This window comes from Astatotilapia calliptera, chromosome 9, assembly GCF_900246225.1.
Source record: "Astatotilapia calliptera chromosome 9, fAstCal1.2, whole genome shotgun sequence".
Classification (NCBI taxonomy): domain Eukaryota; kingdom Metazoa; phylum Chordata; class Actinopteri; order Cichliformes; family Cichlidae; genus Astatotilapia; species Astatotilapia calliptera.
Window position 1 is genome coordinate 14,901,241 of NC_039310.1, and position 26,181 is coordinate 14,927,421.

Genomic DNA, 26,181 nt, shown 5'->3' on the forward strand with positions numbered 1-26,181 from the left:
TTTTTACTTCTGAGAAACTCTGCCTCTCTAAGATGCTCTTTTTATTTGCAGTAATTTTGCTGCTCTGTTGCCAGATAACCAGATACTCTGCAAAATGTTCTTTCAACTGTTTTGTTTTTTAGTCCCACTTACTGTGTATGAAAAAAAAATGCAGGTTTTCAAAGAGAGTCAGTCCATTTCCACGGGATGTTCTTATTAATTTCACATGCCTGTACATGACCTGAGTATCCTGTCAATCAACACTTTGTAGCGGACTCGCAGCCCGGTAACCTTAGTGAGTAGCTACACGACCCATTTACATATAATTCATATTTGTTATTTTGAATATATGCAATGTCTTAATCAAATACTAGAAAGAAAATATGAATCAAACACACACACACACACACACACACACACACACACACACACACACACACACACACACACACACACACACACACACACACACACACACATTAACACAATTTAGTTCTCATGGAGACTGTGTTAAGTCAGTCATCCTGGTGTTTTCATTGGCATCCTGCTCTTCAGGTAAAGGATCGTACTGTCGTCTATAGAGCAGCCGTGTCACCATCGTCATGATGAACATCTCCATGATCAGCAGCTGCTGGCTCATCACTGCGAAAGCAGAATAAGGGCACAACGAAGCTCAGCTGTCACAGGGTTACTGGTAAAAAATAAGGATACTGATGCATGCTAAATATGATACAGTTAGATTGGGACTGCTTTTTTTCTCTTATTTTGGTTCTGTAAATTACCCACAGTGACTTTAGATGAAACAACTCAGATGCAGTTGAGGTGCAGAATTTCAGCTTTAATTCAGTGGGGGAAAAAAAGATTGCCTAAAAATGTGAGGAACTAGAGTATTTTTTAACACAATACCTTCATACCAGGGGCTCTAAAGTAATTGTACAAATTAAATAAGTGAAAATAAAATGTTTATTTTTAATGGTTTTGCTGACAATGACAGCCTGAAGTCTTGAGCTCATGGACATCACCAGATGCTGGGTTTCCTCCTTTTTATGCTCTACTAGGCCTTTACTGCAGTGGCTTTCAGTTGCTGTGTGTTTGTGAGCCTTTCTGTCCAAAGTTTAGTCTTCGACAAGTGAAATGGATGCTCAACCGAGTTAAGATCAGCTGACTGACTTGGCCATTCAAGAATACTCTACTTATTTGCTTTAATAAAACTCCTGAGTTCCTTTGGCGAGTTTTGGGTTATTCTCCATCTGTATTTTGAAATGCCGCCCAATCAATTTTACTGCATTGAGCTGGATTTGAGCAGACAGTATGCCTCTGAACACTTCAGAACTTATGCTGCTTCTGTCCTGTGTCACGTCATCAATAAACACTAGTGTCTCAGTGCCACTGGCAGCCATGCACGACCAAGCCATCACACTTGCCTCCGCCGTGTGTTATAGATATTGTTTGCTTTGGATTCAGAGACATGAGGCGTTTTACGCTTCTCCTTGCTTTTTTCTTGCCATCATTCTGGTAGAGGTTGATTGTGGTTTCATCTGTCTAAAGAATGTTTTTCCAGAACTGTGCTGGCTTTTTGAGATGTTTTTTTTATTTTATTTTATTTTTTAGCAAAACCCAAATCTAGCCTTTCTATTCTTGAGGCTTATGAGTGGCTTGCAGCTCGCAGTGAACCCTCTGTATTTACTTTCATGCAGTCTTCTCTTTATAGTACACTTGGATATCGATGCGCCTACATCCTGGAGAGTGTTGTTCACTTGGTTGGCTGTTGTGAAGAGATTTCTCTTCACCATGGAAATGACTCTGATCATCCACCACTGTTGTCTTCTTTGGACATCCAGGTCCATTTTGCATTGTTGAGTTCACCAGTGCGTTCTTTCTTTCTCAGGATGCACCAAACTGTATGTACATTTTGCAACTCCAAATATTGCAGCAATTTCTCAGATGTTTTTTTTTCTTCTGTTTTTGCAGCTTAAGGATGGCTTATTTCACCTGCATGGAGAGCTCCTTTGACCACATTTTGTCTGTTCACAGCAAAATCTTTCAAATGCAAGAACCACACCTTAAATCAACTCAAGTTCTTTTATCTGCTTAACTGATAATGACATATTCAAGAATTGCCCACACCTGCCCCAATAAATAGCCTTTGAATTAATAGTCCAATTACATTTGGTCGCTTTAAAAAGAAGATGGCATATGCTAAGGAGCTGGAATACCTAAACCCTACCTCCAGTTTGAATGTGGATACCCGCAAATGAAAGGAGTTTACACATTATGTCCAAGTATATTATTTAACTATGATCGAAATGTGTTTCAGTAAACACATACAAAAATAAAACTTGTGTCAGTGTCCAAATATATATGGAACTGTAAATATGTGGATGATTGGTCTGACTGGATAGATGGATGTAAACTCACTGTATCCTCTGATAGATGAGGGGAAAGGTGGAGAGCAGGCGATGATGCCATTCATGCCCAAGATGTTGATAATAGCTGTCTGCAGCTGGGTAAGAATCAGGAGCAGCTAACGACACAAATGAAAACATATAAGGACTAATTGTAGTTGCAGCTTGTGTTATCCTGGTAAAACAGTCTTTCAAATCTGTTATTAGTCTTTATCCAAAAAGTGTGCACATGTGCTTGATCAGTGTCTTACCTGATACATGGCGTATTTCGGGACGATCTTTATTGTTCGCAGGGTGTTCTTCAGGTGTATAAACGTGATGCCAACAGGCCACAAACCTGTGATTGTCAAGACGCCTACAAAACAGTTGATCCATATTGCATCTCCTGTAGCACTTGCCTGCAACAACAACACACACACACACACACACACACACACACACACACACACACACACACACACACACACACACACACACACACACACATTTTATATAAAAATGGTCAAAACAGAGCTTGGCCATTGTCTTTAACATATGAATATGGTGATTTATCTTTTTCATACAAAATTGGAGTTATAATATTGGTTTAACAGTACTATAAGCAGAGCTTTGTCAGCTGACATGAGAAATGTCATGTAATTAATATATCCTTAGTATCCTTATTTTCTTATTATATTGTTTTATGTACTTTAATAATGAAAGTTTGTAGAGCAAGACCACTTTTGACTCATAAACTAAGTGCTCAGCCAGACTGAAAACAGGAAGTGTAGAGCTGTACAGTATATTAATAAAAACAGGAAACCAGACAGAAAAGAGGAACTTTGCCATATAAGCAATGGTTGTATTGAAACTGTGAAGTGTAAAGTACCATAATAATACCTATATGAGACACAGTTTATGATTCTAATGTGAGAGATCCTGCAACTGGCGTTTGGGCTGCGCAGGGGTCTCTCTCTTCCGGAAGATGATTGAATAAAAAGAAATATAAATGTTTTAACACACTATGAATCGGTTTTCTCTGTTCTATCATGGGGACAAAAGAATCAGGGTTTAATAGAAACTAACAACAAAAATACAGAAATGAAAACGGCTTTATCAGGATTTCAGGGTAGTTTCAATTACATTTTACTGTCACTGGGCACTTTATTAGGAATACCAGTTCAACTGGTTACGTTGGGAGAGTTTAAATCCATCTTAACGGAACGAGAGAATAATTCTTTTAGTTAGTGTGATTGTTTTTAATGTCGCTCTTACTTCATTTGTTATTGTATATTTTTCACATGTCTGTACAGGATATTATGGTAAATGGTCTGCATTTGTATAGCGCTTTACTCAGTCCCTAAGGACCCCAAAGCGCTTTACACTACATTCAGTCATTCACCCATTCACACAAACATTCACACACTGGTGATGGCAAGCTACGTTGTAGCCACAGCTGCCCTGGGGCGCACTGACCGGGCCCTCTGACCACCACCAGTAGGCAAACATGGGGTTAGTATCTTGCCCAAGGATATTTGGCATGCAGCGAGGAGGCAGCCTGGGATCGAACCACCGATCTTCTGATTAGTGGCTGACCTGCTCTGCCACCTGAGCTACAGCCATAATGAGCTATAATATACATATTATATTGTATAAGGACTAATAATAATTATGGGGATGTTCCTAAACACAAATGTTTAATTGGCCAATTACATCGCAGCAACTCAACTGCTATTGCACCTAGGCATGTAGACATGGACCAGATGACCTACTGAAGTTCGAGCATCAGAGTGAGGAAAAAAGACGATTTGCATAACTTTGAATGTGGCATGGTTGTTGGTGCCAGACGCCCTGATCTGAAACTGCTGATCTTCTGGGATTTTCTCACACTAGGGTTTATAAAGAATAATATCTTGTCTGTTCCCTGGGTTAAAATGCCTGGTTGATGCCTAGGTTTGGTAGTGAATTGCTTTGAATGGAAAGAAAGGCATCAGTAATTCAAAAGTGATACTTTTGTAATTCACACAGGCTCACCAAAATTGGACAATAGAAGATTGGAAATATGCTCTTTGGTCTGATAAGTCTCAATTCTGCTCTGAGATTTGGACAGTAGGGTCAGAATTTGGTATGAAAGACTGGATTCACCCAGTTCAGGCTGCTGGTGTAATGGTGTGGGAGATGTTTTCATGGCTGTCTTTGGGCCTCTTTGTACTAAATTCTACTAAATTGAGTATTGTTTAAACACCACAGCCTATCTGAGTATTGTTGCTGACTGTGTCCATCCCTTTATGACCAGTGTACCCATCCTGTAACGGCTGCTTTCAGCAAGATAACACACCATGCCACAAAGCTCAAATCATCTGAAACTGCTTTTTTGGACACAACAATGAGTTTGCTGTCCTCAAACACCCTCCACAATCACCAGATCTTAATGCAACAGAGCATCTTTGAGATGCAGTGGAACGGTAGATTGATATCATGGACATGCAGCCAACAAATCTGCAGATGCTAACTGTGATAGAATCATGTGGATATGGGCAAAAATCTCACAGGAATGTTTCCAGGAGCGTGTTGAGGGCTGTGCATGAGTATAAATGGACATGAGTAACTTGAGTTTACACACGGCTTAAAAGAATTAAATGAACTATTTTTAATCAGAGGATAGCATTAAGTCAGTTAAAATACTGGGACACTGATCTGATCGTTTATGTAGCAGTTTTGGCTGCTTTGGTGTTCATGAAATGACAGTAACAGCAGGTGCACAAGAGATGAAACAATGAGACAACCACCAAGACAGGACTGCTTTTACAGATGGCGACCACTGAAAGATTTTCACTAGATTTTGCATTTGGCTAGGGTCAGTATGAGGGTATACCTGGACACTGCATAGGTTGCACAGGTAGTCCAAGTCCTCCAGGAGAGCACATCAGCATGTAGCAGAAGGTTTGCTATGTTTCAACAGCGTGCTCCTGGAATTTACATGTACATCTCTCCTTAAGTAATTTTGCAGGGTCAAAGAAAGTCCTTAACCCATCAGCAGGACTGGTATGTGCTCCTTTCTGCAAAGAGGAGCAAGATGAGCACTGCCAGAGCCCTACAAGATGACCTCCGTCAGGCCATTGTCGTAATTGTCTATGACCAAAAAATCAGTAGCAGACTTCATGAGGGTGGCCCGTGGACAGGATGTCCTTTGGGCCCTGTGCTCACTGCCCAGCGCCATTGAGCCTGATTGAGTTTGCAATAGAATAAGAGAATTGGCAGGTCCATCTCTGTTGCCCTGTGCTTTTCACAGATGAGAGCAGGGTTACCCTGAGCACATGTGACAGATGTGAAAGAGTTTGGAGAAGTTATGGAGAACGTTATGGTGCCTGTAACATCGTTCAGCATGATCGGTTTGGCAGTGGGTCAGTGATGGTCTGCAAAAGCATATCCATGGAGGGACGCACAGATCTCTACAGGTTAGACAACGGCCCCCTAACGTCCATTATCGGAGTGAAATCCTTGGACCCACTGTCAGACCCTAAGCTGGTGCAGTGGGTCCTGGATTCCTCCTGGTGTACGACAATGCCTGGCCTTATGTAGCAATAGTACATTATGTTTCGGTCTAAACGACGCCTCCAGGTCCCAGCTGAAGCTGTGCAGGAGCTCAGTGATACTCTGGTCCAGATTTAGGAAGTAGATTCTCCAGAGCACCATCTTTCATCTCATTAGGAGCATGCCCCAATTAAAACAAAAATCCAAAAATCTAAACTAGATGTTCAGGCATGTATACAAACTCGTGGGGGCCATTCAGACAACGGAGTACCATATTAAGTTGTTGCTTTAAAATTTGTGGGAAATCTGATGCATAATTTTTTTAATGGTGTCTTTGAATTATGTCCCTGATGGGGTAATAATTTGATTGCTTCTATTTCTGTTTCAGAAGCCAAATTTTAATGAACCGTTAACGCAGCCCTGCTCTACACCATATAGGATTCTAGTTGCCCAACAGTCCTTCTTTCCTATTTTCTATTTCATGATGTGCTGTTACAGGAAAAATGTTTCTATGTTTCTTTACCTTCTTTTAAATGTACAAAGATGCCCTTTGCCTATGGTTAGATTAGTTTAGAATTATCTTTTTAGACTTTCTCAGCAAAGACATACTGTTTTGGGACATATTGTTTTAGATTGTTTTATCTCTCACAGCCTTCTCCCAGCTCTCTGCTGACGAGACTAGCGCCACATATGGAGTTGTTTATTTTATTTGTTTTGTATTTTCTTATCCTGTTCTCACTGTCTTTCCTATAAAAATTACCAAGCCACTGTGCATGGTGTGAGTTGTTCTTAGCAGCTCACCCGTGTACACGTTTGATAAAGAAAGTAACTTTGTCTCATTGTGTCTTTATTTCTCCTGGGTCTTTTACAGAGTTTTCCCCCAACATTTCTTGGTCCTTCGAGCCGGATCGCCTCCATCGTGTCCCATCTCCGTGACCAGTCCACGTTGTTCGTCTGTCGACAGCCCACACACTAGGTGTGTGGTCAAAGACCAAGGGCGTTAAATTCGAGTCTTGGCCAACGTTCTTAGAAAGCGACCCACGGTGGTGGGGCCCGATCGAGGTGGACCAGACCCGGCGACACCGACCAGGTAGATACAGACACACTGACACAATCTTGCGTAAAAGCGTATTTTAAATTCAGGGAATTTAAAATAGCGAAAGTAGCTCGTCGCGACTGGAAGCTCCCCACCTCTGTGGGTTTAAAGTAGCTCGTCGGCTGGTAGCTTGGAGCTCGTCGACTGGAAGCTCCCCACTTCTGTGGGTTAGGTTTGGAGCTCTGGGTAGCTCCCCCAGCTGGGTCTAGACAGGGTCTAGGGAATAAGTAGCTCGTCTACAGAAAGACTGGCAGCTCCCCTTATGATAAGGGTTCCGATCGCGCGAATAGGTGTGAATGTGAATGTGTGTGTGTATTGTTTTAATTAACGGAGCAAGCTGAATTTTCACGGTCCAATAAGAGACTGAGCTGCTCCTACTGTGTTTTTCTTTTACTGCTGTTCACTGACGTGCTGGTGAGTTGAGAGAACGGTCGAGTTCCGTCTCGTAAAGTTCACACCGCTTTTGGAAATAGTCTGAAAGTAGAAGGGCGTGTGAGCAACCACTCTCGTCTCTAATACCAGCGAAGGTGATAGCAGCTGTATCGTGTATATATTACTTAAACAAAAATAAGTAAATACATAAATAAGATGGGTAATCACGCAAGTGAAATTAAAACTCATTCCTGCTGACGAGCAGTGGTGAGAAAAGAAAAGTCCAGACGCCGGACAAAAACAGTGTCTGTAAACTGAGAGATTTAAGAAAACAAAATATAAACAGTCAGAAGAACAGAACTCAACTGCCAGTTTAGTAAAACCAGAAGACAAGACACTGTGCAGTTCCCACAATCTTTTTAGTAAACCATCACTCACTCCTGCAGCCGCATCTGCAGCAACACCCATATCAGGAAGAACTTAATAATCCCTTATTAAGTGAAAACTAGAGATCACAGTAGTTTTGTAGTAGTTTAAAAGGGTTGAAAACAGACCCCACTGAGTAGATATAAATATAAAAAGTACGAAATAAAGATGAACAAAGGGAAAGTTACAGTAGAAATTATCTTTAGAGTATTTGAAATTAATAATAGCAAGGATAACAACCTGTAAAGTGATATTAACAATGAAACACAGTTGGCATGATGACCATGCCCAGCATGTATAAAATGAATATAAAGCAAATAATTCACACGAAAATATTTTACTAAAATACATAAGGTATATTAAGGCTGTGTCACTGTTCAGCCAAGGACAGTGTGTGAAAAGGTAACTGTCTCCACCTTGGGAAAAGGATGATTCTGCAGGTCATCTGAAGCCCTTGATGGATACAAAATAAAATATAAATAATATATTATAATAGAACTGCCTGGTCCGCCATGCAACAGAGAGAACAAATGTGACCGCAGATTGGATGAATTCTAAATTATCTGTTTGCTGAATAAGATGATCCTAACTAACAAATTGGCTCAGGAGTAGTATAGTGGTACACACTGATAAAATATTATAATATGCTATTGCTGTTATATAAGACAAAGAGGATAATATTAACAATGACATAATATTAATATGAAGAGGCACCTTAATCGGTTATGATGTGAGGTGGATAATTGTTAAGCAGTAGTCTGCATCAAGCTTAAGGTTTGCTGAAACTCAGTGTAATGACATGTGAGATGAAGACAATACAGAGAATAACTAAACTAATGAAGTGCATAGAGGCACTTGACCAGCTTGAAACTTATCATCCTAGAATGACACATTGCTGAGATAGAGCACACCTATAATAACAACCAATAAGCAAAACCCTGTAGACAACAGCTAAAACTACAGGATTGAGAAGCTGAATTAAATATGTAGACACTGCTAAGCTGATGAACATGTTCCACATTTTCTTTTCTTTTTCTTTTTTGTTTCTTTTAGAGCAGAAGCTGCTGTAACACACCCAAAGAAAGACTCTAGGTCTGACCAACCGTCTCAGTCGTGGGAAAAAGATGTCAGTCAATAAAATTCTAAAAGATAATTTATTGACGAAAAATATATCAAGAGATAAAAGATAAAACAGTCCAGTGTCCCACTTATGAATTGTATAAAAACACACAGTCCCAAGGCCAGAGCCAGCTAGGCCACACGGCCAAGTTACACTCCACATGTTGCCTTTAACAGGGTTAGAAGTTGTCCTTGGAGACCCACCACCCTGCAAGCATATAGTCAGTGGTCACTCAAGCCTCTGGAACTCTGCTGCCTTTAGGCTGTGGCATATAATAGGCCCTGGACTGCACAGAGAGACAAAACAACACAGCAGTGTTTGTAGTGTGGGCTATATGTAGACCGGTGTATCAGTGCAATCAAGTACACCTGCCTCTAATTAGTCCAACCCCATTCCAGCCATTGGCTCACCAAAAATGTGACAACCACAAAACCACTCCCAACCCAGTGCAACTTCACACAATAATATGGAGCTGAATTAACACAGGCACATTAGTCTACCATGTTACAAGCTGCATGCTATTAAAAGCCAACATATGCAGACTTCTGCCTTGTTCGGGTGGCAGCATTTTTCTTTTTCTTTTGTGTCCTGACACGTTTATGTTTCTTGTTTTTGTTTGATTATTTTGTTGGTTTTGGAAACGAATTTAAACGAACTTGTGTCAATACTTGAGAGTCACAGTGACACATAGTGATTAGGCATATGATTGAAAAATGCCTAGGTTTAGAGCTGTGAGCTATGCAAAGTTAAATATATATATATACATATATATATATATGTATAAATGGGAAACAACCCTAACTTGAAAGTTTGAAATGTGTGAGATCCATGAATTGTTTGAAAAACTAGAAATTATTTAAAACTGCCTTAAGTGAAAATGTAGAGTTGCATCTATTCTCCCAAACCAAGGCAAACAAAAAAGAAGAAGCTTTCTGTAACTTCAAAATAAGGCTGACTGTTGACAATAGACTAAAACACTAATCCGCAGGTGGCTATCAGGAACAGAGAGGCGAGCAAAGTCATAAACACCAAGGCTGCAGACAGCCACGCAGAAACAGCAGATAACATAGAGACAACGCCTGCTAGAACCGTGGAGAGGAAGGTCACTTCCCACGAGATTGTAGGAGTAGAGGACAAATTAGTTGTAAAGTCAGCTTCAGGCCACACAACTGTACAACAATTAACTGCCCTTTTAGAACTAGTACACACAGCAAGTGGCCGCAGGTGCTTTATTAAATGCATATGACCCGTCGTGTCCAGTAAATTTGCTAGGTAGAGACGCTCTGACAAAACTTAAGATAGCAGTCATGCCATTCTTTTCTGGTATTAAACCTGAGTGCATGCTAAATGACACCCGCCACATCCACTTTCCAGAAACCGACCGAGTATCACAACATTCTGAGATTTAAACAAACTCCAGGCCCAGATCCACCTTATGATCAGCAAGTGTGGAAGCTAGGAGAACAGCATTTGACCTTACAGCACAGGCCGAAATTGTGTAGGTTACGCAGTAACCACAGATAGTAAAATAATAGAAGCAAAACCACTCTCTTCTTCATGTTCTGCACAGAGCGCTGAGCTGATAGCTGTGATACGCGAAAGTGAAATACACAAAGACAAACTAATAAATATACATACAGACAGCCAGTATGTTTTCTCTGCTGTACAATATTTTGCAAAAAATTTGGCATAACAGAGGAATGATTACACCAACTGGAAAACCGGTTCAGCATGCCAACCTCTTACAAAGCCTACTGACTCTTTCATTACTACAGGCAACAATTTTGCTGACAGAGCAGCAAAATAGGCGGCACAAAAGACAAACATCACATTGATGGCAGTAAACACACATCAGATTCCACTGGATGTGTTGAAAAATGAACAAAAGCAGCAAGCACAGCAGAGCAGGCAAAATGGCTAAAACACGGTGCAGTTCTGACAAACGACTTAATGATGTGTTATGGCAAGCCAGTGTTGCCAAAATTCCTCCACAAAATGGCGGCATTAGTGACTCATGGCTGTACGCATTTGTCAACGGGGGGACTGACCAGTATTGTCAACTCTCATTTCTACACTGTAAATTCTACACTGTAAATTTTGAAACCTCAGCAAAACAATTTGTCAGAACGTGCATGACGTGTCAAAAATATAATGCTCAGGGAAACCTGAGACCACACAATCCATATGGACTTTATTGAGCTAAATGAATGCCAAGGGTAAAAATACACCCTAGTGGTTATAGATGTATTCTCAAAGTGGCCAGAAATCTACCCAGTGAAAAAGGCAGATACAATTTCAGTAGCAAAATGTATGTCTAAGTTGTAGGAAAATAAAGAGATGATTGTAAATGACGAAGAATGTAATGATGTCTATCAAGTGTCTTGCAGATCACAGCCCGGTGACTGGGTTCTGATCAAAGTGCTCCAAAGGAAAAACTGGAGCTTGCAAAATAGCGGAACGACCATCTTGCATCCATCAGAGCCAGTAAGTGAAGCCATCTAAACACAGCTGACAGCAGGCTTGCCCACTTGTTGTGATCTCGCCCGGTGGAGGGGTCAGCTTTCCTGGCCGGGGGGTCTACTCGCGACAGGAGGGTGTGTCCCGTCGTCATGAGGTGGTGGCTCTTAATAACTGCAGTGGCCCTGACCATGGCCGGGCTCCTCATCTTTGCTTCCGTGAGGGACAATAAGTCACGCTATATGAAGAAAAGGCAGACACTGTATGACAAAGGAAAGTACACCAAGTTTCCCCATGGCTACGCCACTAACTTTTGGTGGCAGTTTATGAACACTACAGCTTACTTGAATAATAAAACTGACTGCTATGCAAATACATATACACTTTCTGCCCACCGAGGAACGAGAGGAAGTGTATGGACTGTTCACTCAACGAAACCTGTGCCAGTAACACGACGCTGATGAGCCTCAACTGTCGCTCAAACTACAGCTACCGAATGCCACTACAAACAAAGACTCAGTACCAGACAGGATGTGCACGGACGGCACCCAGCAGTAGAGGAACCAGAGTTTTGGCTGACTGGTACTTCCTATGTGGCAACAAGGCTTATCTGTCACTCCCTGAAGGTTGGGGAGGTCTGTGCGCCCTGGTGGAATTATCAGATCACGTTTTCTTCATGCAACGTGTTGCACATCACCCAAGCCGCCGACAGAGACGTGAAGTGGACTTCACCTCACCCAATTCTTTCGGCATTACTGTGGACACTGGAGTGCCGGGAGAGTTTCGCATCTGGGGAGGAGGAGTGAAATTCTTACAGAGCTTGGAGTTGCCGAGGTGCGGGATCATGTGGAAATCAACCGATATGCTCTGCTACGACACATCAACTTGACTAAGACCCTGGGAACCGCCTTAGCAGGAGAACAGCAGGCCATCAGAACGATGGTGCTGCAGAACAGACTGACACTAGACCTGCTAACAGCATCACAAGGAGGAGTTTGCAAGCTGATCGGGGAAACATGTTGCACTTTTATCCCTGATGGATACGAAACTGGAGGAGACATTTATGAAGCTTTGCAGAATTTGACCGCTCTGCAAAAATATGTCACTGACCACACATCTGGAGCAGCTACACCGCCATGTCTAAGAGTAATGATTTCAAAGATGATAACAACTACAATGACTGCTTATATTGCCGTGCCTGAAGAAGAACAACATCCCGTTGCAATTCTGTTAGAGGAGAACTTGTACTAGCTGCTAATAAATGATGTGGTGATTAAAAATGACTTGTCAAGTGATCATGCACTGATTAAAACATTAGTAGGTTATGCAAGTTTTCATGCTTTTATTTTTTTTGAAGTCTTGAGTTTTAAACATAAGTTTTTCATTTTAAATATAACGTTTTCATGCTTTTATTTTTTGAAGTTCTCATCCTTTATTTTTTTGATGTTTTCATTATGAAGTTTTCATTATTTTACATATAAAGTTTTCAATTTAAGGTTTGCATCATTTTAAATATAAGGTTTTCATCCTTGTATTTTTTGAAGTTTTCATTTTACATATTAGGTTTTCATCATTTTTAAATATAAAGTTTTCATTTTACTTTTCACCCTTTTATTTTTTGTAAGTTTTCGTTTTAAAATATAAGGTTTTTATCCTTTATTTTTTGTAGTTTTAGTTTTATTATTTTTTCTTGTTTATTCCACTTGTTATTTCATTTACTATGACTTTCATTTACTATGTTTTTCTTTGTATTATTTTCTTTTGTTTTATTCTTTAGACCAAATGACTTCCATTTCTGCTATGCTGACATTTTGAAAATTTAAAAATTGCTTAAGATACTTAATAAATAACCTTCACAGACAATTGTTGTATACGTTTAAAATAAGTTAAAACAGGAGGGAATGTTACAGGAAAAATGTTTCTATGTTTCTTTACCTTCTTTTAAATGTACAAAGATGCCCTTTTGTCTATGGTTAGATTAGTTTAGAATTATCCTTTTAGACTTTCTCAGCAAAGACATACTGTTTTGGGACATATTGTTTTAGATTGTTTTATCTCTCACAGCCTTCTCCCAGCTCTCTGCTGACGAGACTAGCGCCACATATGGAGTTGTTTATTTTATTTGTTTTGTATTTTCTTATCCTGTTCTCACTGTCTTTCCTATAAAAATTACCAAGCCACTGTGCATGGTGTGAGTTGTTCTTAGCAGCTCACCCGTGTACACGTTTGATAAAGAAAGTAACTTTGTCTCATTGTGTCTTTATTTCTCCTGGGTCTTTTACAGAGTTTTCCCCCAACATGTGCCAGATGTTTTCCGTTAGTGAAAGGTTTGGGCCTGCAGACAGGCCAGTTCAACACCTGGACTTTTTTATTATAAAGCCATCTGTTGTAATAGCTGCAGTATGCAGTATCTTGCTGAAATATTCAAAGCCTTCCCTGAAAAATACATCTGGATGAGAGTATATGTGTCTTAAAAACCTTTATATGTTTTTCAGCACTGCTGGCGCCTTACCAGATGTGCAAGTTGCCAATTCTACAGGCACTAATGTAACCCCATCCTATCAGAGATGAAGGAATTTGAACTGAACACTGATAACAAGCTGGATGGTTCCTCTCCTCTTTAGTCCAGAGAATGTGGCGTCTATATTCCCCCCCCCCCCCCCCCCCCAAAAAAAAAAAACACTTGAATTTTCCAGCCTTTTGTTGCCTCTGTCCCAAATTGTTGGAGACGTGTTGCTGCCACCACATTCAAAATGAGATGATTTTTTTTTTCTAAAATGGTACGGTTAAGAAATTTGATGTCTTTTAAAAATATTCTATTGTGAATATTAAATTTGTTTGTGAGATTTTAAAATCTTTACACAGCACCCCAACTGTTTCAGAATTGGGTTTGTATTTGGAGAGATAGTTGTTTACATTTCTGTGCTTTCAACTCACATCCTTCACATGGTAGTTGTCGTTGGTGTAGAGAACAATGGAAAAGATGGTGAAGGCAGTCTTCAGGACGGCAAACTGGATGGAGCCAAGTTTGAGCAGGAAGAGAGAGCGTCTGGAGACGAAACAGAGGAAACCATTTCATTATCTGCTGATGACCCGGAATAATCTAACCTCTGATTTACAGTAAAAAACACAAAAAGTTCATTGTGCAGTTCCACTGTACCTGCCCTCGAACATTACTTCAGGATGTCTGGAGCAATAAAGAGTGGATCTGGACACATCTCTGTGTGCTGCTGGCATGTCAAGATTTGACTGCGGTTACGCAACCAAAACAACATTGTGCTTCTGAGGTGCATTAGTGGGGGTTTTTTAAACATAAAAACGGGGCACAGTATAAGTAGCTGAGCATGCCCTGGCTTGATTGTCATCATCTTGCAATGCAGAATGAAGGCTTTAAAAGGATTTTTTGTTAACTTTGCACATTTGCCTGTCACTGCCTGGCAACAGTGTGGCCTCATTCCAAGAAACTACGTGGGAAGAAGATAATGCTTGTGTGGCCAAATATGTGGCATGTTCACCCTTTTTCTTATTTGTTTAGACCCCTTGGTCTTTTTGATCTTTGGCCTGGAATCTATCCTTTCTATACACTGAAACTACAATCAAGTTCATATTAGCAGAACTGGGAGCGAACATTTCTATCGCCATTAACTGTGAACTTTAATTGCAGCGGCTGTTCTGTCTGGTCATCATCTTTAGGCTTCAAAAGTAATGCGTTCATAGATCGGCACTTCTCTAAGGGATGAAACTGAACTGGGACGCCAGGTCAGCTCTGTTCAGATAATGCATTCTGCAGACAGACAGACAAACCAGTGTGCGACTCCTGTATCTGATTAAAATGGCCAGATCAGAAAGTCCATTGCAACACATGGTGCCACTTGGCTTTTTTCTGCAAAACAGGGGGGTGATATGTCTGTTCTGTAAATGCTGCCCCACCCCGAACAAGTTGAATGACCAGTAGTGCAACCTGGATTCTGAGAACCAGACTGAAGCTCTAGTGTGAATTCAATGCTCTATGCAAAGAGGCTCTGTGTTTGTGTAATGTTTGAACGGGGGTGCAAACTACTTCAAAGCCACCCGCCATGGTCTGTGCTTCATTAGCATTCCAGGTTGTTGCCATCTGCCTGTTTTCGAGCAATTGCCCAATATCAAAGCATCGGTGGAAACATATTTGGAAACTGACCACCCTTCGCTGGAACTATTAAATGTGGACAGTAAATAAATAGAAACTACGGCGCAGGTGAATGCGCCATTTCAAGGCTATTCTTCCTTATACGTAAAACTTCAATAAAATAAGCCTGGACTACAAGCAAACACGAGAGCTCATGCTTGATTGCACTGGCAAAATTGCTTTCAGATCTCTCTGACTGCTTTCAGAGAACTTTTGCGGATGTTGACATGCTCCTTTAAAAGCCAAACTTAGCCATGAGGTTTAATCTAGTTTATTTAATCTGGTGTTTATAGCCTTAAAGCCCCCTCCGCCCCTACCTACCAAGGAGGAAAAAAATCTACCAAAGAAAAAGGCTCTTTTGCCAAGAATAACAAAAAACCAAGATCGGAAGACGTCCATCATCATCATCATCAGCTTTAGTGACTATTCTGAAGATATGCATCTGCTGAGTGCTCTCCAGAAGTTAGTCATTTGCGTTTTAAAAAACAAGTAGATTTGCTTTCAGCTTACACGACAGAAAACTAAAGCAGAAAAGTGACGGTGTCACTTGTGGATTTACCGTGTGATGGCCACCTCTGGCAGGCAACAGCAGCAACAGCAACAAGGCCCCGTGCTGATCTTCAGTTTATATTTTCCTGCACGCTTCAGAAACGCCTCGTCGCCACCCAACTCTTCCACCATCAGGATCAGGAACTTGAACACCACGATGGCAAAGTAACTACGGTGAAAGAGAGGCAGGTAAATGGAAGAGTAGTAGAAAAGTAAATGACACGTCACACAGTACTTAACAGCACTCCTGTTTTCAGTTTTTCTGTAGGTTCTGAGGTTCAGGTTTCACTATTATCTTTCACAGCAGGACTCTGCTGGTCAGAGAGACACACAGCACAGTGGGAAACGGAGGGTGAGTAAAAGAGAAGGGACGAGTGGGGAAAAGAAATAAAAACCCACCAGCCAGAGAACATATCAGTAAACAGGGTAGCTCTGGGGAACCACATCCCCAGACATGACATGGTGCCAATCGCCTGAAAAAATGAGACAAGCGTCAATTAAAGATCCAGGTATACGTTTGTGTCATCTGTTTCTTTTCTGCAAACTGTTCTCACCGGTGCTGCTCCATTCACCCAGATGATGAGACTCTTCTTATTGGCAGGTACTTTCCTATAGATGTAGATACATTCCTCTAAGAAGACCAGCAAAGAAACTGTTGCCATGAAGGTCAAGATGCCATACAGGATGTAGTCAAAGACACCAAACCCTGAAATTAACAAAGGAAAAGGAAAATAAATTTGCTTTCATTAAATCTGAGATGGTCGATGTGATCTTCGTCAGCTGAACTATGGACACGCACACACTGATAAGCACTCACTTATATCCCCGTGTGATGTCTGTGTTGTGTGCGTAAGGTCGGGGGACGGGTTCGTTCCACTGCAGGGCAACCTGTCACTGCATGTGGCGAATAAAATGTAAACTTGATTCTCCTCATGGGTATTGTTGCTGATATATTTTTACCATTTGCTCAAAATACTACCTGCAGCTGAAAATGTTATGTCAAAGTGCAGAGCCAGCAAAGTGTTACCCTGATATGGCAACATGAGAAGCTAAGTGCTCGCATGCTGTTTAGAGGAAAAAGTCCAATTAGGTTTGATCCTGTAAACCACAAGAGCCCTCTGATGTCAAAGAGATCAGTCAAGTGTGACTGCTGCCCAAAGTCTCCTCCAGGATGTCCCGAAGGTTCTCAGTGGGCCGAAGAGAAACGTGATATTTCATGTTCCCTGAATCACTCTTGCACAATTTGAGCCCAGTGAACTCTGGCTTTGTCTGAATCTAAATATGCCTGTGCCTGTTTGATTCAGTATATTCATATTGTCAACTGAGCTCAGTTTTTTGGCCTTATTACACCGATGAACCAAGACCCGACCAGCTGACGCAGCCCCAGATCACAGCATCACCCACTGCACTGCTCAGGCTTGTTCGGTAGACACCAGGCATGACAGCTGAGTATTGCTTCATCAGCTCTCCTCTGACACTGATGCTCCCATCACTTTAATCTTTATCAGACTACATGATCTTCTCACATCACTCCAGATGCCAACCTTTATGCTCAGTAAGGCTTTTTTTTTCAAGCCTCACTGATAAGTACTTTTCTTAAGGCTCACAGCTGTTTAATCCCAGTTTGTTGAGTTTTCTTCATATTGTATATTGAAATGCTCTCATTTTCATAAATGTGAGCTCAAATGTGAGCTCTACAGTTGATTTCTAGATGTTTGGTCACCGCTATTTTTCCTAGTTTTAATAGTGTGTCAGAGAGTTAACCCAGTTTTAGTAGTTTCAGCAATCTTGGGCGTTTTCTTTGCTTGACACAGGCCAACATTTTGACTCTTCTGAAAATGATAAACATCTTTTACCGCGACCACAGGATATGCCTACTGACACAGATGTTGAAGAAATGAGAACTCAGTGCTGAATTCAGCTGTTGTGAGGTGAATCATTGCTGCAGTAACTGTCCAGTGGAAGGCTCTTATCTGTTTGCTTAGTTAAATCCTGGCAATGGGGGGTTTAATGGGGGAGTGTATTACTAGGTTAATATATTTGTGGGCTTCTGTTAAAATGATTCAACAACCATTCAAATAAACTAAAGCCAAATACTGCCAGACCAAACCAAGCTCCTGTGGCTTTGCCCACTGTTAGGCTGTTGATATTCATCTTTGTGCTAGCAGAACTTACTTTGTAGTCAATAAACATAAGTGCCATCACAGACGTAAAATGAAACAGCAGTAGGCAAGCTTCTTGTAAGTTGGTTAATGATTCTGAAACAAGGTGCCATGCATGTGGGCAGGATTACGCACAGTGGAAAGTAGCAATGCGGGGCAAAGTGTAAGTTGCAGAAACATCCACAGCAGCTGGAAACCAGCAGCTAGAAAGTGTAATTACGGCTGAATTGTTCAAACTGTTTTTTCACAGAAAGAACAGTGTGTGATAAGAAATCTGCAATCCGGTTTGTGTCTGAACAAGAATGGGAGGAAGGGCTGAGTAAAAGTTCCGGCATGCTGATATAATTAAGACGATTCTCGTAATATGTGTCATTTCTTCTCTGTTCATGGTTTTGAGCGCACAGGATAGACAAGAGACATTCGTTCGTTTATTTGTTTGCGATGAGGCAGACAGTGACTGAAATCTGGAGCCTATAAATCACAAATTCTAGCGGTATTTTAAGTGTTCTCTTTGACCACTCAAGCTACCATACGATGAGCCAGATATGCATGTGGCACCGTCTGGGTAATTCAGCAAAGTGGTGACGAGGCCACACGGTTTTACGCTCTCCTGCAGTGGATAATCAATCCTTGATTTTTGGGGCTGATTTTTGAGAATTAATTTAAACAACAACAACAACAACAACAACAACAACAACAACAACAACAACAACAACAACAACATTACCCACTGGCCAATCATCTGGTTTCATTTTCTAACGTAATATTACACATCTTTGTAGCACATTTGCTGACTGAGACATGCAGTCTGAAGGACATTTATCTCAGCGCTACAAAAAATAAAAATTTGAAGTTTCAACAAAAAGGATGCAGCAATAATTTAGCGTAGAATCGAAGGTTAATTCATAAAAATAATTAAGGAAAATGCGCTTAGTATAAACTGAATATATATCAGGTAAATTTAAATGTAACTAGATCCCATTAAATGTAATAGTTAACACTGTTCTTATGTAAGCAAACCACAAAGAAGATTTACACGTAAATATTTAGTTAAAGTCAGAAATTTGGGCAAAATATTGTTTATTTTAGTGTGTCTCGTTGCTGATCATGTGTAGCAGTGCGCATGATCCAAAACAGACATTAAACACATTAAAATAATAAACACGTTTTTCAAAAAAGAAATTTTTTTTTTAAAAATCAAGAAAAAGAAAAGAAAAGAAAAAAAACGCCCTCGGGCCAAATGGAAGCCATCCACAGAATAAAACTGAAAGTGTAAACATGGCTCACACTTTCACGCTCTTATTATTGGGATATTGTTATTACAATAACAATATTAACTCCACATCTGTAGAAAGTTTTAGGGGGAATACAGTTTACCTTTGCTGTGCGGTTTGTCTAATTGTTCGCAGATGGGTTACAGTAATGTAAAGCGAATGAGGGGGAGTCTGTAACTGAACTAAAAGATCTTGCTGTACACTTCAGTGGTAGGGAAAAAACCGAGCAGATGTTGGCACACGCCTGGCTCTGAGACAGCGTCAAACTGAGCTTAAATAGTTTGCTGGGAGGGGGGCACGAGCAAGATACCATAAAACACGTATATGTTATCGTCTGTGTATTCCAACACAGTATTAATATGTAATTCTCGCCAAATCTATATATTATATTATATTATATTATATTATATTATATTATATTATATTATATTATATTATATTATATTATATTATATTATATTATATTATATTATATTATATTTTGTTTTATTTCATATGTCTGAAAAATCCTCACTTCAAAGTAGTGACCATCGTGCTGCAAAGGGGCAGCAACATAGCACAACTTCAGTCTTTCGTTCCCCAGTGTGGTTCAAAGACTTCCAGGAATCCCATTAAGTCCTAATGAAGTACAACCAGCAGTTTAGTTTCTCTGCTCCGCCACCGTTGCCAGGGCACTGCGACCCAGTGGTGCACAAAAACCCTCCCACCAATTAAAATTCCCGTGGATCTACTCTTGCTGCTCGTAGGGAGCTCTTGGGGGGGAACCGTGAAAACGGGCAAATCTGCCGTGCGGAACCCGCTTTACTCACTGCGGATGACATCCATGGCGAAAGGAGCGTCCTCCGTTTGACATATCGGGTCAGAGATAGGGAAGGATCTATTGCTCATGTTGGCTCCTGTCGGTGCCTTCTCGGTCCCCTTTCCATCCATGGACGCTCGATGCGTAAAAGTCCGAAGTGGCTTCTCCTGAGAGTCTCCTCAAACTTTTTAAAAGGGCATATCTGCTTCTCAGATACCCTGCAACACTCAGTCAGTGCAACTGGACCCCGCCTCCTTTGAATAACCGACAAGGGTGAGCTGTCTGCATCTGACGGGGAACTTACGCACAAAGGATGACTTTAAAGTAGTCCCTCATTAAGAGACTCTTGCTTCCTTTGAATTGGTGCAATATTGATTTGCTCACCGTTTAGATAACACTGAGCTGATATGTGATTCCTGTTTGTGCCACTCGTTAGAATCAGGTGGCAATCTGGTTAACATATTCTGATTTGGATAGTGGTAGTTTGTGACCCCTTTTGTAAATGCTGCTCACTTTAAACTTGTCCTGCGTCGTTGAACGCAAAAGCAGCCGTTCTCCTCTCCTGTTCATTATGACACACTCACATATATAAGGTGGAATCTGATAGAGGGTTAGCTATACTCACTTCACTGTTACTGTCAACTCTTCACAGATGAGGATTTGAGCTAAGTGGGAACATCTTTTATAATTTACTACAAAACAGTACCAAGGCAGTGGAGTTTAGGACGGAGGAGGAGGGGCAGTTTGACAACATCAGGGCTGCATGTGTATGTGGTGTCGGTGGTGGATTTCTTTGGGATTTCTTTGGACTGAGGCGCCTACAAAGCACACACATCTTTCTGCTTTCACTTTTTTTGCAATACTTTTGAGCAGCACTCAAAAGGCTGTTAAATATTTGAGACCACCCAGGTGGGTTTACAGCATCTGAACAGCACCAAATACAACTACAATGATAGGACGCCTCACTGGATATCTGGTTTGTTTGTTTTTTGGTTCAGGTAAACCTTGTCTTTTCGCGAGGTTGGATCCTTTCTTTTTGTTTACACCAAGACTAAACCCCTTTATCCTTGAGTTTCATGTACAGACCCGTCACAGGAATGATTAACAGAGATGGCTGAGGGGCACAAAAACAGGGACACATCTCACATCAGATGATTTACACAAGTACACATCTTTCACTGTACAAAAAAAGGATGATATAACACATCATTTTCTGACCTCATATTAACTCATTCACTGCCATTGACGGCTATAGACGTCAATGGCAGTGAATGAGTTAATGGGTTTAACTCATTCACTGCCAATGGCTGGCAGTGAATGAGTTAACACTGAGTCATTTTAACCAAGCCTGTGCAACTCTCTTGGCTCTCAAGGCTCACCTTGTTTGCTACAGACTGACTCTTTAGAACTGATTTGCCCTGACTAGCCCACATTTGGGTAATTGATCGAAAACGTCAACACTCTACAGCCTTCAACCCTGACACAGTTTTACAGGTTTGAACAGATTTCTCTTCACACCTGCAATCTTGTTACAGCCAGTGATTCACAAAATAGGCGAAAAATCACTGATTTGAGCAATTTCGCATCTAGAAGCCAGAAATTTAGGTTAAAGTTCATTTGGGTTCAACCTTAAATTTAGCTGATAAATTTCAAATAAAACTGTCAATTGGTTGCATCTAATTTCCTGCTGGCTGGCTTTGTTTGTAGAGCCTGATGTCACCATCCAGTCAACACCATCACTGTTTAATGCCTTTCCCATGAATGGATAAGCCACACAGTGGTCTTTAGTGAAACTGTGGCTGCCTTTGCTTTTCATACTTTCCCCCCCCTCTTTTACAAGCAAATACTGTTTTCTTTCCCTGGAAAAGTGACTCAGACTTTACACTCACATTACAGATGAGAGTAGAAAACGGGCGAAAACCAAAAGTTCTTCTGTTTTTATTGTGTTGAAATTCTTTCTTTTCCTCTTTTTTGAACTGTTTGGATTTTGTTTACGTTTTTTTCTTTTTTACTACATTTTGCTCCAGTAGCTGCTTAAACTGACCCGTGAAATAGACACACACTCTTCTGTCTTCGTGTGCCAACGCTTTGATTTGCGGACAAGCGCAGCAAGCAATTTTACAGAGAAAGTGTCCGTGAAAGACACGAGAATGAGCAAACAACAACCTCATCACCAGAGGTGAAGGGCCTGGGTGTCACAGAGATAGCAAAGGTCAATGCTCAACAGGGTTTCTGAATCTAAGTCCACAACGAGTGTTTACTCTTTCTAATCACTTCTGACAGCACATGGCTAAACACAGATACCCATTCAATGTGCACACTGTAGCTTTGATAGAAAAACTTAGAACTTTTTTTGTCATTGTACAGTTGCTTGCACAGCGATATTAGCAAGACCACAAAAGTGCAAAAGTACAGAAATCAATATACACAGAGGAAAAGCAACATAAGTACAACACTATATAATGCATAGTGCATGTTTAATATATAAGCAGTATATTAAATGCCCGACCAGAGAGGAGAGGACATTAGACCACTGTTACAGCACGATCAGCGGGGCCTATCGTGCGGTGCTCCGCGCTTCACTCGGACTTTCTGACCACGTCATGATCCACCTAATCCCCGCGTACAGACAGAGGCTGAAGCTCTCCAAACCTGTCGTGAGGACTAAAAAACTGTGGAGCAACGAGGCTGTGGAGGAGCTTCGCACGTGTTTGGAGACCACAGACTGGGACACATTGACGGCTGCTTCTAACAGCTTGGACGAGTTTACGGACACTGTCACCTCCTATATCCACTTCTGTGAGGACAGCATTGTGCCATCACGCACCAGGGTGAGTTATAACAATGACAAACCCTGGTTTACTCCTAAACTCAAAAAGCTGTGGCTGGAAAAGAGAAAGGCGTTCAGAAGCGGAGACAGGGACTGCTACAGAGAGGCCAAGTACAGGTTCACTAAAGAAGTGGACATTGCTAAACATCAGCACTCTGAGAAGATGCAGCAGCAGATCTCAGAGAATGACTCGGCCTCTGTGTGGAAAGGTTTTAGGAATATCACAAACTACAAGCCTAAAACCCCCCACTCCACTGATGACTTGCTCTTAGCCAACACCCTTAACGACTTCTACTGCCGTTTTGACGAGCCATCAGGCAGCCTTCACACCTCCAACGGCCCCAACAATAGAGGCACTTTGGACACTAATTCCCCCACCTCTCCCCCCTCCATAGAGCCATCACCACCTTCAAACTGTTCACCTACAACACCCCCCTCCTCACCCCACACAAAAGAGGATTTCACACCACCTCCTCCCACCACAACTCTTCATATTCATGAAGCAGATGTGAGGAAGCAGTTTAAGAACCTGAATGCTCGGAAAGCTCCCGGCCCAGACGGCGTGTCTCCTGCCACCCTCAGACACTGTGCAAACGAGCTGGCCCCAGTGTTTTCTGGCATTTTCAACTCCTCACTGCAGGCATGTCATGTGCCTGCCTGCTTCAAGTCCTCCACCATAATCCCTGTCCCCAAGAAACCTAGGATCACTGGACTAAATGACTACAGACCCGTGGCTCTGACATCTGTGGTCATGAAGTCTTTTGAGCGCCTAGTTCTCTCCCATCTCAGGACCCTCACGGCCCCCCTCCTGGACCCCCTGCAGTTTGCATATAGAGCCAACAGGTCTGTAGACGACGCCATCAACATGGCCCTACACTTCATCCTGCAGCATCTGGACTCCCAAGGAACCTACGCCAGGATCCTGTTTGTGGACTTCAGCTCTGTCTTCAACACCATCCTTCCAGACCATCTCCGAGACAAGCTTTCCCAGATGAATGTGCCTGATCCCATCTGCCGGTGGATCACTGACTTCCTGACGGACAGGAAGCAGCATGTGAGGCTGGGAAAGAATGTCTCGGACTCCCGGACCATCAGCACCGGCTCCCCTCAGGGCTGTGTTCTTTCTCCTCTGCTCTTCTCCCTGTACACCAACTGCTGCACCTCCACCCACCAGTCTGTCAAGCTAATCAAGTTTGCAGATGACACCACCGTTATTGGACTCATCTCGGACGGGGACGAGTCTGCCTACAGGAGGGAGGTTGAACGTCTGGTGTCCTGGTGCAGCCACAACAACCTGGTGCTGAATGCCCAGAAGACAGTGGAGATTATTGTGGACTTCAGGAAGCACACAGCCCCACTCCCCCCCATCATCCTGACTGACACCCCCATCACCTCTGTGGACTCATTCCGCTTCCTGGGTACCACCATCACCCACGACCTGAAGTGGGAGCCCACCATCACCTCCGTCATCAAGAAAGCCCAGCAGAGGATGTACTTCCTGAGGCAGCTGAAGAAATTCAACCTGCCAACACGGACGATGATGCAGTTCTACACTGCAATCATCGAGTCCATCCTCACCTCCTCCATCACCGTGTGGTACGCTGGAGCCACTATCAGGGACAAACAGAGACTGCAGCGTGTTGTGCGCTCTGCTGAGAAGGTGATTGGCTGCAGACTCCCATCTCTGCAGGACCTGTACACCTCCAGGACACTGCGGCGTGCAGCTCGGATCTCAGCTGACCCTTCTCACCCTGGACACAGTCTGTTTGACCTGCTCCCCTCAGGCAGGAGGCTCCGGTCCATTCGCACCAGAACCTCTCGCCATAAGAACAGTTTCTTCCCCTCTGCTGTTGGACACATGAACAATAACCATATGACTGTTCCCACCACTAACACATGACCCTACGCTGTGTCACTGCATCATTCCATGTTTGGCACTGATCACCACCTGCACTCATGTATATATCTTTCAACGTAGCACTCTTAATTCTTATTCTCATGTATATATCTCATGTATATCTCATGCACATATCTTTCCACGTAGCACTTTTAATTCTTATCCCTACTTTTATTTTTTCCATGTCTATTTAAGTGCTATTTATGACACTATGTTTGCACTGAAGCACCGCAGCAATTTCCTAATGTTGTAAACCTGCTCAACATTTGGCAATAAACCCCATTCTGATTCTGATTCTGATTCTTTGCAGATGCTGGAGTGTGTTTCCAGAAAAGATGTTTTGCAAGCACTGCTTACCTGATGATCACAGCTGGTGCGACAAGACATTCGATTTCACAACTAATTTTCACCATCAAAGTGTCAAAACTACTATGAGGAGATGATACTGAGTATAGAAACTGTAACATCTATGTTTGCTTTATCGTCTATGTACTTTACGCCAGTCTGCCTGTGTTTGTATGTTGTACCTGAATACCTGTTTTGCTTTAGCTTCACTGGAGATCAGTTCCAGTGGTTCTAATGCAGCATTCTTTTGTAATCTAAAGCTAAAGCTGCTGTTTGGAATCCGGCCCATTTTGAGTAACACTGCAAATAAAAATGTCACGTTTAATAATCTCCTCATTTGAATTTGTTAAAGGGCAACTCTGCTGGGTTTTACACACTAGTGCATACACTTGCGGTCAGATGTTTACTAGGGGTACAACGATCAATATTGAACCGTTCGATACAGTGCTTTCGGTTCGGTACGCATATGTATGAACAATACAAAATTTTTAATTTATTTTATCAACTTTTCTTCTGACGATGCTGTCTGTGTTGAGTGCTCAGTGGATCTGCGTTCGACTACTCCGCCTAGGCTGCACTGTCGAGCGCAGATCCACTGAGCGCAGTTCAAGCTAGCAAGACAGAAGCTAAGCTCCTTGCAACATGGCAAATTGAACCTCCCCCACCCTCATTCAGATCTGGCATTTGGAACTACTTTGGTCTTCATGTGAAGTAGGACCCTGAAGGTAAGCGCGTCATGGACAAAAGTAAAACAGTATGTCGGATGTGCCACGCAATGCTCAATTACACGGG

At 41.9% G+C, this 26,181-nt stretch overlaps 1 protein-coding gene across 1 annotated transcript; it reads right to left on the reverse strand.

The window, feature by feature from the left end:
• Positions 1-414: 414 nt before the first annotated feature.
• Positions 415-20,661, reverse strand: slc51a (solute carrier family 51 member A). Its single transcript, XM_026179441.1, has 8 exons — positions 20,328-20,661; positions 16,637-16,788; positions 16,482-16,555; positions 16,093-16,251; positions 14,306-14,417; positions 2,636-2,782; positions 2,398-2,503; positions 415-621 (listed from the first exon to the last, which is right to left on the reverse strand). Exons 1-8 carry the CDS (start codon positions 20,446-20,448, stop codon positions 476-478), a joined length of 1,017 nt encoding a protein of 338 aa, XP_026035226.1. The 5' UTR covers positions 20,449-20,661; the 3' UTR covers positions 415-475.
• Between the last annotated feature and the right edge of the window lie 5,520 nt (positions 20,662-26,181).